General features: G+C 45.0%; 1 protein-coding gene across 1 annotated transcript in view; it reads right to left on the bottom strand.

Annotated features, from left to right (window-relative positions):
• The window catches only part of ATP8B1 (ATPase phospholipid transporting 8B1), a 118,916-nt gene that overhangs the window by 20,992 nt on the left and 79,827 nt on the right, over positions 1-18,097 (bottom strand). Inside the window, exons 5-15 of the mRNA XM_025886670.2 lie at positions 17,959-18,057; positions 17,798-17,859; positions 14,911-14,983; positions 14,732-14,802; positions 12,919-13,001; positions 12,644-12,802; positions 12,393-12,481; positions 9,970-10,160; positions 7,565-7,773; positions 5,653-5,696; positions 4,817-4,973 (exon numbers count right to left, since the gene is read on the bottom strand). Of these exons, the coding sequence (XP_025742455.1) occupies positions 4,817-4,973; positions 5,653-5,696; positions 7,565-7,773; positions 9,970-10,160; positions 12,393-12,481; positions 12,644-12,802; positions 12,919-13,001; positions 14,732-14,802; positions 14,911-14,983; positions 17,798-17,859; positions 17,959-18,057 (1,237 nt within the window). The remainder of the gene's footprint in view (positions 1-4,816; positions 4,974-5,652; positions 5,697-7,564; positions 7,774-9,969; positions 10,161-12,392; positions 12,482-12,643; positions 12,803-12,918; positions 13,002-14,731; positions 14,803-14,910; positions 14,984-17,797; positions 17,860-17,958; positions 18,058-18,097) is intronic.

The following is an 18,097-nucleotide window of genomic DNA, read 5'->3' as shown; positions in this document are numbered from 1 at the left end:
GCAGGCTTCCCGCTGAGCAGGGAGCCCGATGCGGGGCTCGATCCCAGGACCCTGGGATCATGACCTGAGCCGAAGGCAGACGCCTAACGACTGAGCCACCCAGGCGCCCCTCCAATTTTTTTTTAAGATTTTATTTCTTTATTTGAGAGAGAGAGAGAGAGATCACCAGCAGGGGGGAATGGGAGAGGGAGAAGCAGACTCCCTGCTGAGCAGGGAGCCCATGCAGGACTTGACCCCAGGACCCTGGGATCATGACCTGAGCCAAAGGCAGACGCTTAACGACTGAGCCACCCAGGTGCCCATCCATTTTTCCACTTCAGTTATTCTGCTTCAAAGCAGAAAGAAAAGTACTTCTACGGGCAGGTGAATTTTCACGGAAAAAGGCATTTTATTTCTCACCATGGTTTGAGCAGGATGCAGACCATGGATGGATGGGCAGCTTTTTACACCATCAGTCTACCTGGAAGGAGAGGATGCTCCGGGGTGACTAAGCTGCAGGGAGAGTTGCACCTCCACCACCTGCCCAGATGGCTCACTCTAAGCCTGTATCAACCAGTTCCCAATTAGTGACTGAAGATGACACTTTGGGCTGTTTTCTGTTCACCCAGAAAGTCATATACCGGAAGTTACGGATGTACACGCTGAATCCATCCATTCTAGAAACACACACACACACACACACACACACACACACACACACACTCTCTCTCTCTCTCTCTCTCTCTCTCTCTCTCTCTCTCTCTCTCTCTCCAGAGAGCAAAATATTTGACCAGAGCTAAAGAAGCAGCAGCGGAGACACAACCCCTCCCTTGGGCGAGAGTAGCTGACACCACAACCATGCTGATGGCAAGCTTATTTCCAATAGGAAAAAGGCAATGAAATGATAAAAGGTGGTAAAGTTCCTATGACTAAGACAATCATATCTGGAACAAACACTGATATTGTTATCATTACCAGCCCCCCCCCTTCCATTTGGTTCTCGTAATGGAGTCACAGAATTGCAGACGAATAGAGACAGGAAGGAACTCACAGAGCTGGTCCAAACTCCAACTTGATGTTTGCAGGAAGAAGCCGGGACAAAAAAATAATCCTTGGAAACCATTTCCGAAGAGAACTCTTTATTTACTATACACTTAGAGGCAACCAGAGAGGCATTCTTTTCTTTCAGAAACTAATTTGTGGACCACGAAACCGGGGCGCGGATAAAAGAGATACTCAAACAGCAAAACGCACCTGTGACGAGCCTCTGGCCATAGCTTCCTCGGGCAGCTACTAGCCCCCCATCTCCGGGTCACCAGCCCTGAAACAAGTGACCTCCCCGACGACCCCCCTCAACAATCTCACCCCCTGCAAATCATTTGCTGAATGTCTCCCCCATTTGTGACTTCCTCGTCCTTCCCACAGACCCCACCCTAATCCAGGCCCTCAGCCTCCGTGCAGCCTCTAGTGTCTCCCTGCTCCAGCCTCTGAAAATGCAGCCTCTAACCACAGCACATCCTGACTTCAAGACCTGCAGGCGAAGAAAAGGCCTCCAAGCCTTCTACACTCCGCTCTCACAGCTCTCACATAGCCTCTGTGGGAGGCAGGAATCAAAGGTGGCCCCAAGGTTCCTCCCCCCACCCCACCATGTACACACACACCTCCTCCCAGTTATTCAAATGCTAATCTAGGTACTGCTGGGAAGGGATTTTTCAGGTGTAAATAAGGTCCAAATCAGTTGCCCTCAAGATAGGGAGATTATCTGAGTGTTCCCAACCTAATTAGGTCAGTCCTTAAAAGGGGCAGGGTTTTTCCTGGGGGGAGAGATTGCTGGTTTTGAAGATGTTAGGGGCCATGTGGAGCCATACCCTCCCCCATTCCCCCGCAGGAGCAGGGAATGAAGACCGCCGTCCTTCCACTACAGAGAACAGAGTACTGCACTCCCACATGAGCTTGGAGGAGGACTCGGAGCTCCAGATGAGCACATGGCCTGACCTCGATTTTAGGGAGATCTTGAGCAGAGAACCCTGTCATGCCATGCCCAGACTTCTGACCTACAGAACTAGGGGCTAATGAATGGGTGTTTCCAGCTATGGAGTTGCGGTCACTCATTACGGAGCAATAGAAAATCAGAGCCACCTCTCCACGCTCTGTCCCCAGAATGCCTCCACAGGGACTCCACACGCAGGTCACACAAACTGCCTGCTGAGCTAGTCTGATGGATATGGCAAAGGATTGCCTCCCCTCTCCTGTTGATGTGACGCGTAATAAAAGACTGGCAGGTCTCCATTATTCTTACAAAAGAGAGAAAACGCAAGAACAAAAGCAAAGGTGCCCCAGCATGGGGGATTGCAAGAGGACCCAACTAGAAGGGGTTTTGACCTGCTGCATGGCTCAGGCAGGTCCCTGGGCCTTCTGGGGCTGGATTATCCATCATATTTGCAGGAGGGGTTCCCAAGGTCCTTCCAAGGGATCCTTTCAAGGTACTTCATGTATCAGACCCAAACCAATTTCTCTTTTAACCTCCTGTGCCTAGAAACCCAGCTGTTCTTCATTCACAGGGGCTACAGCAATTGCCCATCACACACTCTGTGAAAGAAGTTTCCTTGGGATGTACAACTCTTTGCCTCAGTGGACAGTGGGACAAAGAGCTGCACGGCGTTAGGCTGGAAGGGACTTTGAGCTCCAAGCTTCTTCCTGCAACACCGAGGACACTGGTGCTCGGACAGAACACCCAGGTCTGTACCATGTGCTGTGGCAGGAACCGGGGCCGGCCCATCTCTAGCAAAATAGGGCCCTTCCCATAATATCCCAGGGAGGAGAAAAGAAAGTACAGGCCATAAGATTGAAGTATGTTTGCCTAAGTCGGCTATTTAGTTCTCAAAATACCACCACACGCTGTTAAAGGGGGGGGGGGGCAGAATAATTTTACTAATGAGTCAAGACCTAAGAGAACCAAGTTGCTTAGAAATAGCATAGTGGGGCACCTGGGTGGCTCAGTTGGTTAAGCAACTGCCTTCGGCTCAGGTCATGATCCTGGAGTCCCGGGATCGAGTCCCACATCGGGCTCCCTGCTCGGCGGGGAGTCTGCTTCTCCCTCTGACCCTCTTCCCTCTCATGCTCTCTATCTCCCATTCTCTCTCTCTCAAATAAATAAATAAAATCTTTAAAAAAAATGCACAGGTGTATTTCTATAACTTACTGTAATGTCCATATGTGAAAAAATGGCTGGCTTTCACGACACGGGACCAAGTTGCTACAACGAAGTTGGCACAACTGCATTTAAGAATTCTGCAAAGGACTACTGGGTATTTACCCCAAAGATACAAATGTAGGGATCCGAAGGGGTACATGCACCCCAATGTTTATAGCAGCAATGTCCACAATAGCCAAACTGTGGAAAGAGCCAAGATGTCCATCGACAGATGAATGGATAAAGAAGATGTGGTATATATACACAATGGAATATTACGCAGCCATCAAAAGGAATAAGATCTTGCCATTTGCAACGATGTAGATGGAACTAGAGGGTTATTATGCTGAGCGAAATAAGTCAATCAGAGAAAGACGTGTATCATATGACCTCACTGATATGAGGAGTTCTTCATCTCAGGAAACAAACTGAGGGTTGCTGGAGTGGTGGGGGGTGGGAGGGATGGGGTGGCTGGGTGATAGACATTGGGGAGGGTATGTGCTATGGTGAGTGCTGTGAATTGTGTAAGACTGTTGAATCACAGACCTGTACCTCTGAAACAAATAATACATTATATGTTAAAAAAAAAGAAGATAGCAGGAAGGGAAAAATGAAGGTGGGGAAATCAGAGGGGTAGACGAACCATGAGAAACTATGGACTCTGAGAAACAAACTGAGGGTTCTAGAGGGGAGGCGGGTGGGCGGATGGGTTAGCCCGGTGATGGGTCTTAAAGAGGGCACGTATTGAATGGAGCACTGGGTGTTATACGCAAACAATGAATCATGGAACACTACATCAAAAACTAATGATGTAACATATGGTGACTAACATAACATAATAAAATAAAATTTAAAAAAAAAATTCTGCAAAGGGGAGGTGCCTGGGTGGCTCAGTCATTAAGCGTCTGCCTTCGGCTCAGATCATGATCCCAAGGTCCTGGGATCGAGCCCTGCATCGGGCTCCCTGCTTAGTGGGAAGTCTGCTTCTCCCTCTGCCCCTCCCCCTGCTCATGTGCGCTCTCTCTCTCTCTCTCTCTCTCTGCTCACTCTCAAATAAATAAAATCTTAAAAAAAAAGAAAGAAAGAAAAAAGAATTCTACAAAGGAACCTACAAGTCAGCTTTGCTGGCTCCCATGCAAATATACGTTAATTATGCTCCTTCCAAGGAAAAAGGCACCTTAAATGAGTCCAGGCTCTGGAACACATCTGAATCTAGAAAATAGATTCTCTCTGAAATTATTTTGTAGTAAAGATTGTTCAAGTTCAAAGTCCCCTTATGATCCAGATAAGGCTTGACTCTTCACTCTCAATAAATGTCAAGTAATAACAGGGTGGGAAGACTGATTCTCTTAGTACCATGCTAGAGTCAATCATTTCTCTTAACGATAAGATTTCACTTGCAAAGTGATAAATACATTTGGAGCCATAACTGTGGAGGAGTTGGACATTTTCAGAGATAGAGAGCTGGTTTCGTGCTTTGCCGCCTCATATACCATCAGGGTAGGGGCTCACAAATGTTCATTGCTTGAGCAAGAGACAGACTTGTCAGGCCTACTACTTTATATGCACTTGAGTGCCAAGCGGGAGCTACCTGTAAACGAAAACACTGCTCCCCGGCATCCGAGATGCCAGAGAAACACTCACCATCAGTGCGATCCACCATGACCGTGTGGCAAACCGCAAGCAGGAAGAAAAACTGTCGAACTTCGGACTCTTTCCCTGACTGGATTTGCTCAATGAGATAGTGGTCATAAAACGCAAGCTTCCCATCAGCAAACATATTCCAGCTAAAATCGACTTGCTGAAAGAAGTGGAGAGAGGAAACAAACACGTGATTTTGAAAACGTCCACGTGGGCGTCACAAAGGACAGGAGCTTGTCTCTGAAACCAAGTCTTTATGGAAAAGTCATCTTGAGATCTTCACACACTCTTTAAGTGTCAAGAGGGCTCACACCTCTCTTAAAACAAAAAGACATCCTGTGGTGGGTTGAATGGTGTCCCCCAAAAAGATAAGTGGAAGTCCTAACCCCTGGTAGCTGTGAGGATGAGCTTATTTGGCAAGAAGGTCTTTGCAGATGTAATCGGGTTAAGATGAGGTCCTACTGGATGAGGCTGGGCACTGATCCAATGACTGGTGTCTTTATAGGAGGAGGGAAATCTGGACGCAGACACACAGACACCCAGGGAGTGCACCATGGGACTATGGAAGCAGACATGTAAGTGCTGGGTCCATAAGCCAAGGAACCGCAAGGATTGCAGGCCGTCACCAGAAGCTAGGAGGAGGCAAGGAAGGGTTCTTCCCTAGAACCTGAGGGATCGTGGCCCTGCTGGAAGCTTGATTTCAGACGTCTGGCCTCCAGAGCTGTGAGAGAATGAGTTTCTGTTGTTTTAAGCCACCCATTTTGTGCTACTTTGTTACAGCCATCGTCATGGGCAACTAATACACACCCGCAAACCCTTCCTTCAATGAAAGGACTCACCTCTATCTTGCTATGACTGTTTTGAGAAGCATCCCGATGGTCTCCTGAGAAACAAACAGGACAAAACAACTTGAGTCCTCATCGGTGTGCAGAGCTCCCTCCCCACCGTGCTTCGGTTCTATGGGTCTCAGCTGATTTCTGGACAGCCTTCAAGTTTAGAACGATTTTCACATTTTTCAAGAGTTGTGAAAACAAAATAATACCTAACAAAGAAGAAAATCTGATGCAAACGATATATGGCCTGCAAAGGCTCAAATGCTTTCTACCTGGCTCTTTACAGAAGTTTGCCGACCTCCAGTCTAGAGGTTCAAATACTAGTGCCTCTGTCCCTCTACACCGCGTCCTCCTCTGGGGCCAGACTCCTGTCCCTTGAAGTGCTTTCCTTACCCCCCAGCTCTAAAGGGACTGCCCCGATGCACATGAGAACCACTTCCTTAACCCCCCAGGATCCCACCACCTTCCTCACAGTCCCCCATGTCAGAGATGCTCCGTATGTGAAAACACATTCACGGTATAGTTTTCTACAAGGAAAAAGCACACAGCGTTCTTAAGGCTCTTTTAAAAAATCGTGTTAAGTGGGTGCCTGGTTAGCTCAGTCAGATAAGCATCTGACTCTTTTTTTTTTTTTTTTTAGATTTATTTATTTGAGAGAAAGAGAGAGAGAGAGCACACAGTGGGGTGGCAGAGGGAGAGGGAGAGGAGGAGGAAGGGAGAGTCCTCAAGCAAACTCCCTGCTGAGCACAGAGCCCGACACGGGGCTTGATCCCAGGATCCTGAGATGATGACCTGAACTGAAACCAAGAGTCGGCCGCTCAACCGACTGAGCCATCCAGGAGCCCGACGTCCAACTGTTGATTTTGGCTGGAGTCGTGACTTGGGTGGTGGGACTGAGCTGCACATCGAGCTCTGTGCTCAGCATGGAGTCTACTTATGCCTCTCCCTCTGCTCCTTCCCCCCCGCTTGTGCGCTCTCTCGCTCTCTCAAATAAGTAAATAAAATCTCTTTAAAAAGGAATTAAAAATTGTATTAAGTCTTTATTTAAAAGTTAGAGCATTCTGATTGAATACAGTATTAGCCTTAACATTATTTATAAATATACAGCGTATTTCAGAACATGAGAATGGAAATCAACTTTTTCAAAATAATTATGGGGAAATACATATAAAATTCACCACTTTAACCATTTTTTAAAAACATTTTATTTATTTATTTGACAGAGAGAGAGAGAGGACAAGATGTGCAGCATCGCCCCCACCCGCTCCAGAGCTCGTTCATCTGGTAAAGCTGAAACTCAGGACTCATTAAACAATACCTGCCCATCCTCCCCTCCCCCCAGCCCCTGGCAACCACCCATTCCACTTCCTGTGTAAATTTGACTGCTCTAGGGCCTCATATACATGGACTCATACTGTATGTGTCCTTCCGTGACTGGGTTATTTCACTGAGCCTAGTGTCCTCCAGGCTCATCCGTGGGATAGCGTGCGTCACAACCGTTTCCTTTTCAAGACTAACACTCCGGCGTATGTGGAGACCACATTTTATCCACTCATCCACTGATGGACACTTGGGTTGCTTCCACACTTTAGCTATTGTGAGTAACGCTGGTATGAACATATTAGTGCACATCTCTCTCCCAGTCCCTGCTTTGGGTTCTTTTGGGTTTACACCAAGAAGTGGCACTGTTGGATCACACGGTAACTTCCTGTTTAAATTTTTGAGGAATGTGTGCCTGTTTCTGACCGCTGACCTCTCCCACTCCCCTAACCCTCTGTTCCCGATGCCACCAGCGAAGCCACCTCCGAACTCAGCCCAGAATGGCCACGAGGGCTGGGCTCGGGGATGGCACCAGCAATTCTGGGAAGGCGGGCCCTGGTCACAGAGGCCTGGGGACCGAGTACCGGCTTCCACTCACCATATATTTGCCCATTGATGCAGCACTTCTTAAAGGTCATGATATTTTGTGTGAGCGTCCCTGTCTTATCTGAGAACACGTAATGGATCTGGCCGAGCTGCTCGTTCAGCGTGGTGGTTCTCGCCTTTGCGGGCGTGTCCTTCTCAGGATAGTACATCTGCAGGTCCCAGTTTATGAAGTAACTCTGTCCAAGACGGATCACTTCCACACTAGGAAGACAAGACGAAAGGTTACTTTGGGTGGCGCTCTCAGATCCGAGAGGCAGGTAGCAGGCTTTATCTTCACGTGCGTGCACAGCCGCAGAAAGACAAGCCATGTGGAGTCTATGTGCCCAGTCTCTGGGTTCTCCTGACCAGACACATCTTTCTCCAGCCTTGTTCGGTGATTTCTCACTCACTCCTGAGTATGTCTGAGCCTCAGCACATGGCCCTGTGGGACCGGTGACATGGTGACGATGTGGCAATCCCTACTCTCTTTTGTCTCATTCCCATGGCACTCGGGACAACTGGATAAGGCTGTGCCCCTAATCGGAGGTGAGGGTCCACCAGGTTACAGGCCCTATGTGCTCACAAGTAGGCCCTAGTGCTTTTGGTAAGTAACTCCTACATTGTGATTCCACACTGTGAAAAAGCATAGTTTTTCTTCCCCTAAATTCTTACGAAGTTAAAGAATGTCCCAAATAAGATATTCTCAAAGAATCATCTTAATTTTAAAACTCTAAGGGATTAAATATATCTCAGTTATAAGGAAGCTGTTTAAATATTCAGCCAATGTTGAGTGGGCAAAAGATATCTTTATAATAAATTAAAGAGAGGGAAAAAGAACTCTTTCCTTCACCCTATAAATATTTCCTGAGTGCCTACTATATACAGACATAGGAGGCCACATCAGCAAACAAAACAGACGAAATCCCTGCAGAACATCAAAGCAGGGAAGATGAAGACCAACAGGGAACGGAAGTGACATTTAAGATAGAGTGGTCAGGAAAGGCCAGCGTGACAGGGGCATGTTCGAGCAGAGGCCTGAAGGAAATCAAAGAGCAGCCATGTAGATAAGAGGGAAAAACATTCCAGGCAAAGACCAGAGCAGGTGCAAAGGCTCTGTGGCAGGTACTGGCACCACACTGAGGAGTAGCAAGGGGGCTGGAGTTGAGGAAGCCTAAGGAGGGGGAGGAGGTACAGGAGGTGATGGGGTGGGGAGAACCAGACCACGCCGGGCCTTGTGGGTCATAGGGTGGCCTCAATAATGAATTTATCCTGAAGGAAATGGAAAGCTCCCGTAGGGTAGAAAACAAAGCAGAATGACCTGATCCGACTTATGCTCTAGAAGGACCTTCATTTTCAAGAGAAATAAGGAAATCACATTAATCACATGACATGACTTTTTAAAACCGAAACTGACACACACAGTTTATTTTATACCACACAGTTTTAAACAAAATAATCTGTTTAGTAGCTCCCTCAACAAAGGTTAAAACTCATCTCAGTTTTTTGTTTTTTGTTTTTTGTTTTTTTAAGTGACTGCAAACACATGGCTCCCCAGGGCTCTACTTCATGGTAAAAGAAGAGCAGTAACTACGTATAATAAGATTACAAAGAAAACAAATGCACATATAATAAAATTAAAATAAAACAAGTACTTCTAATTATACAAGTATATGTGATCTTTATGTCTCTGGGCTGTTACTTAATTGGCACTTAGAGGAGACTCTGGCTGCTGAGTATGTTCCAAGACACAACTCTCCTTCCAGTGGTCTAAAGTCCAACTGATGAATGAAGCAAACCTTGATATTAAAGAAGGAAAGAAGTGAACAAGGAAGGAATCTCACCAAGCAAGTCATCACCACTTGTCAGAGACAGGACCCTGCCTCCTCTATTGTGGTTGAGACTGAGATGAGAAACAGAACATTTTGAGAGGCTGACAGAGGCCAGGGAGAAGGGCATTCCCACTGGAAAGCAGTGGCCAGCAAGCATTTTATAAGCAACGGATGTGCCGGGTGGTAATAAGGAAGACCCAGCTCAGAGATTAGGAAGGCTCCTGAAAAGGAAAACAACTAAGTTTTCCCATGACATTGGAAATCTCCACCTTTTCCCAAGGCCCCTTCTGAAGCCTGGGCTCTGAAGTCCCTTGAGAAGGAATCTTACCAAGTGGGTGACTTCTGAACTCTGGTGGTCTCATCTGCAAAGTGGTCAAGATACAAGGTGCTGTGCCTGGCACAGAGCAGACACTCCAATCTGAATTTCCTTTCCCTCTATTACCCCCAATCCTGAAATGAACATTATTTTCTTACTTGTTCTTTATGGCCTCAAAGGCCAACAATTACTGATAGAAATGAAGGTGCAAAGTTGGGAAAATGTACGACATACTTCCCTTAAAGCGGAAGGCCAAAGAGGGGAGAGCCTTACCTGACATAGAGAGAGATGGGCACCATGGTGTTTAGAATAATGATGTAGCCCCAGAAATTGAGGAATCCACGGTAGGAGGGTGTATAGTCTTCTCCATCATAGAGGTACCAAGAATAATTGCCAACTTGAGCTTCCCAGTAAGCATGGCCAATGGCAAGACCCGCAGAAACCAGGATGAGAACAACAAAGATCTAGAAGACATGAAACATTTAAGTGTATTTGGAAGACCGATTGCCAACTCCCAGAATGTCACAGATGCTGATTAACCTTACTCAATACTTTGCATGTTAATGATAATTTAGTAGTCTGTAAAAACAACACACTTAAAAGAAAAACGGCACCATCAGGATGCTTTGAAAGCCTATTTGAGTTCTATCATTGACTGTTCTATCCTACAGAACACATCTAGGTACAGTTTTGTCCCCAAAGTTATAGTTTGAAAGAGAAAGTGGTGTCTTATATTCAAATCTTTAAACATCCTCATATGACAGGGCATTTGATCCATGGCTTTTAGTTTGAATAATATTGTACTGTTTGGGGAAGGTATCTCAGCATGAAATAATTTCAAACAATGCTGACTTGGGATGCTTACAGAAAATATTTGATGGAAATAAGTTTTAAAAGAGAAGTTAAGGGAATTTCACCCAGATTTGGGTAATTATTCCTGAAGGTTTAATTATCACTTCAAGTTTAAGATCACCTAAAAAGCGGCACAGTAAGTATATCCTGTTAGGAAAATTATGAGGATACACTTAGGGGATGAAAAGTCCACTGTCCTCATAGTATTTGGATATTTATGGGTAGGAATACAATTTCCAAGGACATATTTAAATTTCTGGACACAGTTTCCAAAAGTGCTATATCTCAAAACCACTGTACAGCACAAAGAACTCATTGTGAGTACTTTGGCCATAACCAGGACAATGACATGGAAGACGCACTTGAAAAGTTCAAAGTTTTCATGAAATGTGGTATCAGAGAAAAAAGAATTGCTTCTTAAATTAGTATATTACTTTTATATGACTTTAAATATGTATATGTAAAGTACTGTAAGTTTTAGAAGTCCCTAAAAGTTTATGTATTCAAATTAAACTAAATACTTGGGCAAAAATGAATTCTCATTGGGAAATCAGAGGACTGCCTCATATTTGCGGCCAGGCCTGAGATGCTATCCTTAAACGACTTGCTTGCAAGGTTGGCCTTTGGCTGGCATCTGGGAACTTAGTTTTGGAAGGGTTTCCTTATTCCTTATTACCTGATAAGAATGGCTCTTTGTGCCTGTTTGTGTAAAACAATATGGCTTATGCCGACCACTTGCATTCCTTCAGGGAATCTGGAATTGTAGTACATGCCTGGCAGATGATGCCTGTGTGACCAGATCCCAATAAAAGCCCAGGCACAGAGTCTCCAATGAGCTTCCCTGGTTTGGACAACATTTCACATAGGCTGTCACAAACTGTTGCTCAGGGAATTAAGTGTGTCTTGCCATGTGACCCTCCTGGGAGAGGACTCTTGGAAACTGGCACCTGGCTTCCTCCAGACTCTGACTCATGGGCCTTTTGCCTTTGCTGATCTTGCTTTGTAATAAGTTACAGTAGGTCATAGCTATGGGGGCAACTAGATGCTCCATTCTATGAGTCCTCTTAGTGAATCACCAAACCTGGGGGTGGTCTCAGAGACCCCTCAACATCTTTTATTTAGCCTTGCCTTTTATGTAGACTTATACAGTATATGTCAAGGGAAAAAGTTTGCTTTTAAGAGAACTACCCCTTGGGGAAATTAATAGCAGTTAAGTCAACCCTACATTGACTCTAGGAGCCCAGTCCCATGAACTTATCTTGGGCTCCCTGGTTTTCCAACTGGTCACTCTAGTTAACAAAATACTCAAGCACTCTGGGCGCCTGGGTGGCTCAGTTGGTTAAGCGACTGCCTTCGGCTCAGGTCATGATCCTGGAGTCCTGGCATCGAGTCCCGCATCGGGCTCCCTGCTCAGCGGGGAGTCTGCTTCTCCCTCTGACCCTCCCCCCTCTCATGTGGTCTCTCTCTCTCATTCTCTCTCTCTCAAATAAATAAATAAAATCTTTAAAAGAAATAAAAATCTTTAAAAAAAAGTCTCTCTTTCCCTTTCCCTTTGCCCCTCTCCCCTGCACTCTCTCTCTCTCTCTCTAAAAAAAAAAAAAAAAAAAAGCACTCAGAGGCCCCTACAACTGGAATTTCCATTCTCAAAAGGATTCTCCTATTAGAGGTATGGCATTTCTGAGAAGAAGTAGGAGAGTCCTCTCTCTCCCACCCAGCCTTGGGACACCGCACGCTTCTACTTGGGTTGCAGAGGTACGATCTCTCTGCACAAGAAAACCATACAACAACATTACAGCAAAAGACAGCAGTCTAGCCTCTTATCTACTGAAACAGAAAATAAGTACCGTATAAACCATGTAGTTCATCAGGTAATCAATTTTAGTTCTTTTAAATCTGGTTTTCCCACTATTCTTCATTATTTTAGTGTCAGCACCTAAAAATGGAAAATTCAATACGATCAATAGTTGGGAAAATCAATTCACGGTAATGTCAATAAAGTTACTTTTCCTTTGATTTCGATGGAGAATGAAAAGAACAATCCCTTCCTTTAAATCTTAAAAGCACATATCAATTTCCCCAGAAACTCTGAAATTACCTGCAAAAATGACCAATCCATGGCAGAAATCCGTGTTCCTAATTACACAGCCACGTAACAAAATTTTATCTGCATCCAGAGGAAAACTTCTGTTTCTCCAAAATAGTGTTCCTGTAAACTTATCTAGCCGATTATTGGGTTCTTCACATTCAATAAAACCTTTAGAAAAATATGACTCACATAAATACTCACATACGAAAGATTTTCTGGTTTTAATTAATTGGGACTGAGTTGAGCAACAAATTTAAAACAAAGTAAGACATGTTTGCACAAACCATCAAATGTCGTCAGTGAATTTTCTCTTTGGAGATACTGGTGTGTGATTTCAAGCGCCATTTTGAACTTTAGATTGGTTTCTCTAAAGGGAGAGGAAAAGAAAATTAAATGAATAAAATTTGGAGCTCGAACAGGAATATAAGAAAAACTGTACGAAGTAACATTTGGTATACCTGGAAGCAAAAGCTAGATCATTAGCTTTTCTGATTTTCAAACTCTGTTTGCCTTGGAACTTTGGGTTTAGTGAGATTTCCCAAACTACAGAAAAACTTCTGACTTGGGAAATGTTGGTCCCCTTCGTTGTTTAAGTGGGCCAATATGGTTGGGACAGAGGCATCTACAAGCTTCCTGTCCTCCTCCTTACTAACTTAGCTTTCGCCACCAGCCTAGACTATCAAATTGCTATTTAAAAACTTAGCTCCTAGGGCTGCCTGGGTGGTTCAGTCGGCCGAGCGTTGGACTCTTGACGATCTCAGGGTCATGGGACCGAGCCCTGCATTGGGCTCCATGCTCAGCGCAGAGTCTGCTTGAGATTCTCTCCTCTGACCCTTACCCCTCCCTTTGCTTGTGCTCTCTCTCTAAAAGAAACAAATAGGGGCGCCTGGGTGGCTCAGTCATTAAGCGTCTGCCTTCGGCTCAGGTCATGGTCCCAGGGTCCTGGGATCAAGCCCCACGTCGGGCTCCCTGCTCAGCGGGAAGCCTGCTTCTCCCTCTCCCACTCCCCCTGCTTGTGTTCCCTCTCTTACTGTCTCTCTCTGTCAAATAAATCTTTAAAAAAAAAATAAAACAAAAAAAAATTTTTAAACTTAGCTTCTAATATTTAATCGCACTAAGATGATTCTACAAGACATATTTGTTACAGAAAGTGTTTGGATTCTGTCAACCTATTCTTTTCCAGAGTGAATAACTGGATTTTATCTTTGAAAGATAATCCTACCTAGGAAAGGAGGTGGGAACCTTGCCGCCCCCCCACCCCACCCCCCCCACCCCCGTACATGGCATTTCCCACCCACAGAGCAAGGAAGGCACATGTTCTGGAAAAAGGAGAATCGGGCTGGGCTCTTGGGTGCTGGACGGCAATACTGCCTTTACAGGCTGGACGTCCTTTTGTGGGCTCCGTGAACACTGACTCTGGGATTCCCCTATATTCAGACGCTGACCTGCCCTCAACCTTCCCGTTCTGTTTGTTCTGACAGGGTATGTTGGGATTTGCTACCTTTGGAAAGCTTTAGAGGCTCTCACTCATGGGAATAATGGCTGTTTTACAGGTAAGACTGATCAACTGACTAATTGATAGCACAAAGACAGACCTAGTTTCCCTAAGATGATTTCAGCTCCCTGCAGAGATTAAATGAGCTAATACATAACGCTAATGCAACATAGCAGGCACTCAATAAATGCATTCAAAACTGGTCAAAAGCAGAACATTCTTCTAAGTGGTAGCGTTGAACCAACAAAGGGAAAATCCAAAATTGCCTACTGACAAGTACTTTAAAAAGCTGTTTTTTCTGAAATAGCTTATATTGATAGTCATTCGTATGTGTCTGCACACTTCTCAGCTGCTTACAAAGAGCTCAGGCATTGACCCTTTTATCTTCCCTCAAAGCTGGGGGGAGGGCAGGTTTGAGAGCCCCTCTTTACAGATGGAATTGGAGAAAAGAGACGTTGGTCCACTAGGGACACTGTTGGACAGCCAGCAAGTGCTGGAGGCAGGGCCAGATCTCAGGGCTCCTTTTCATGATGCAATTTTCAACGGAATGAATGTGCCTTCAAAGGTCAGCCTTAAAACAGGCCTGGCAAAGACCCACTTACCCATCCAGTTCAGCTGTTTCAACGTAGCAGAGGCTGTTGGGCTCAGAGCTGGACAGCAGGAGGATGTCAGCCTGTTCAAAACAAAACACACCGGTAACACAAGAGATCCCCAAGGCAAAACTGAGCACCAGAGCAGCTGGGAGGATAAGAGATGAGGGATGCAGGGCTTATTCACTTACCGGAATAAAATCATTTTTTTTCAGACGAATGACATCTCCAACTTGAATCTCTTTCCACTTGGCAACTTTGAATCTAAATATTAAAAATAATGACAGTTTATTGGCTTTTTCAAAGTTACTGGCAAAGGATTTGGAATTATTCTTTCTAGAAGCCAATGATTCTGGGGAAAACGTGAATTTCACAGAGAAAAGCATTCCTGAAAGTTCAGCCATCAAATGATGAAACCACATTAAGAGGTCACGGGGATTACAGTCTCCTCTAAAGGAATGGTCCATGGGGACCATTTGGATGTGTTCTTTCCTATGTCACGATACCTGGCACCTCCTTTGTTTTTGCTCTTGTCCTGTATTCCTACCTCTCTTGTTCTCTCTCCTCTGGCTTGTCCACCACCTGCCCAGGATGCAGGTCCCAGGTGGTCCCGGGGCCGGGACTGAGCATTCTGGCTCCCACACGGGCCACCTGGAATCCTCTTGGAACTTTAGAACGTGCCTCCTCCCTACTGTGTAAATTACCTTTCCAAGGAGTGTGTCGCACTTTCATAAGTCTACTAAGAACACTGATAAAATGCAAAATTAAATAAGAAGAGGACTATTTTCAGTCTTAAATTTCATAGGAAATAACCATTTAAATGTCTAAGAAATCGGGGCGCCTGGGTGGCTCAGTCGTTAAGCGTCTGCCCTCGGCTCAGATCATGATCCCAGGGTCCTGGGATCGAGCCCCGCATCGGGCTCCCTGCTCTGCAGGAGTCTGCTTCTCCCTCTCCCACTCCCCCTGCTTGGGAGTTCCTGCTCTGGCTCTCTCTCTGTCAAATAAATAAAATCTTTAAAAAACATAAAAAATATATAAAAAAAGGCTAACAAATCAACATCTTTTTTAAACATCTTTTAAAACACAGTAGTCTGTTTTAAAGATGTTCACATATAGAAAAGGTATCCCTAATAGATATTGTGAATCTATCACAACTAATAAACTTAATTTTTTTGGAGGCAGAAATCCAATTACCATGTGTGTCCTCCCATTAATTCATGGATAAGGGAGACCTGGAGTTGAAAGTATATTTTTCTTTTCAATTTAAAATACACTTTAAATATATGGCTATACACCAGTTTCACCAATTTATTAGAATTTAACACACGATTCTTGGGCGGGCGCCTGGGTGGCTCAGATGGTTAAGCGTCTGCCTTCGGCTCAGGTCATGATGCCAGGGTCCTGGGATCAAGTCCCGCATCGGGCTCCCTGCTCCTTGGGAGCCTGCTTCTCCCTCTGCCTCTCATGAATAAATAAATAAAATCTTAAAAAAAAAATACACGATTCTTAGGATTAAAAAAAACTTGGCTCATCTTTCAATAAATGAAATGGTGGTTTACATGTCGGTATCTGTAAAACTGTAAATTACAATTTGCATATGAGTGTCAAATTATAAACGAACAAGAACCTTCTTGTCACGGCTCTCTGGGGGAATGAGAGGCAATTCTGTTGAATCCTTCCACTGCGACACGTAGTTTCAAGGGGAGGTCGCACTGCCCTCCCCACAAGGTCCGAGTCCCCACACAGGCTTAACCCTCCTCCAGGGGGAGCTGGGGCCACAGCCCTATCAGATATGCACCCTGACCCCCAAATCCAAGGCCACTCAGAGCTACTCTTCACCAGTCGAGTTAACCAGGCTGTGGCCTATTGCCAGGGTAGTGCGGGCTGGCTGTGAATCTTACCACTGTCCATGACAGTGATTCTAAGTGATTTGAAAGGTAACCTTCAGAACAGAATCCATTTATTTGGGAAGGAAAAAAAGCCATCCAAACAGATTGACGTAGTCTATTATGAAAATTAGACACAGTGGAACTGTGCCTATAAATCACCTTCTCTTTCTCAGGGTCAACACCCAAAAAAGTCTTTGAATTGGGCCTTCAGACTATTCTTTTCTTTCTTTTTTAGTGAAGTGTAATTGATATATAATATCCTACAGTTTCAAGTGTACATCACAGTGATTTGGCATTGTCTTAGTCACTATTTTTAGCACCTGACTTTGTGGTTCTGCCTCCAGGCGCTTGCTCAAAAAAACCACTCATTACTGGTCTGTGAGTTGGCACGTTGGTCACAGTTGACAATGTTTATTTAACATTTATGGAGCACTTTTGGTGTGTTGGAGGCTCTGATGGACCAAAAAAAAAACCCCACAAAAAACAAAAAACAAAAAACAAAAACCCAACCAAATACCATCAGGACAGTCTCCCTGAGAAACTTAACAGTTCAGGACAGAAGATGAGACACCAATAATTCTAATACAAGTCAGGCCATAATAAGAGAGAGGAAAGCAAAATGCTCTGAAAACGCAGTGAAGGGAGAAATCACTTGAGCTGGAGAATCAGGAAAGGGTCAAGATGTTTGGGCGAAATCCTGAACACACAAGTTTGGGAACAGCAAAGATGGGAGCTCCAGGCCAAAGGAGTAAACAGTGTAAACAGTGCGGGGGCTCCTGGGGGGCTCAGTAGGTTAAGGGTCTGCCTTCGGCTCAGGTCATGATCCCAGGGTCCGGGGATCGAATCCCACATCAGGCTCCTTGCTCAGCGGGGAGCCTGCTTCTCCCTCTGCCCTTCCCCCTGCTCATTCTCTCTCTCAAATAAATAATAAATAAAAGCTTTAATAAAATAAACAAACAGTGCTGATACCGTAGGGCCCAAAGGCAAGCACGTATAATCCAACTTGGCTATAGCCTTTGGGTCATGAGAAGAGGACCAAGTCTTAGTAAATTCACAGAGACCCTTACAGTGAAAAGGCCGTTGGGCTGACTGCCTTATAGTTCAGAAGAGTTGTCTCTAAATATGTTTCTAGACATAGTAATCCACTCTATCCCTGTAACCAAGTAACAAATTTAGGAAGGCACAGTACCTGCCATCCTTAATGACTTCACATGTCCTATTATTGATTTCATTATCCATTTTATGGCGAGCCTTTAGAAGAGAGGAGGAGAAAGGTTATTTTAATCATCTCAAAATAGAAGCTATCGATGCCACTGCAGCGAGGAGAAAAGTTGCATGAGCAATTCTTACCACGTCGTCCACCAGGTCTTTGATGGCCGTGATGCCCAGCACCACGAGCAAGGGAAACAGGGTGGTATACCATGCCAGGGTCGAGATTTGAGGGATTGCCTGCAAGAAATACAAGGAAGACATATGTGCCCATGAAGGC

Source organism: Callorhinus ursinus, unplaced genomic scaffold (assembly GCF_003265705.2).
Source record: "Callorhinus ursinus isolate GAN/ISIS: 27379988/994484 unplaced genomic scaffold, GSC_fseal_2.0 scaffold11, whole genome shotgun sequence".
In the NCBI taxonomy this organism is placed as follows: Eukaryota; Metazoa; Chordata; class Mammalia; order Carnivora; family Otariidae; genus Callorhinus; species Callorhinus ursinus.
Note: the sequence above shows the minus strand (reverse complement) of the source record. Positions and strands in the feature narration are given on the sequence as shown.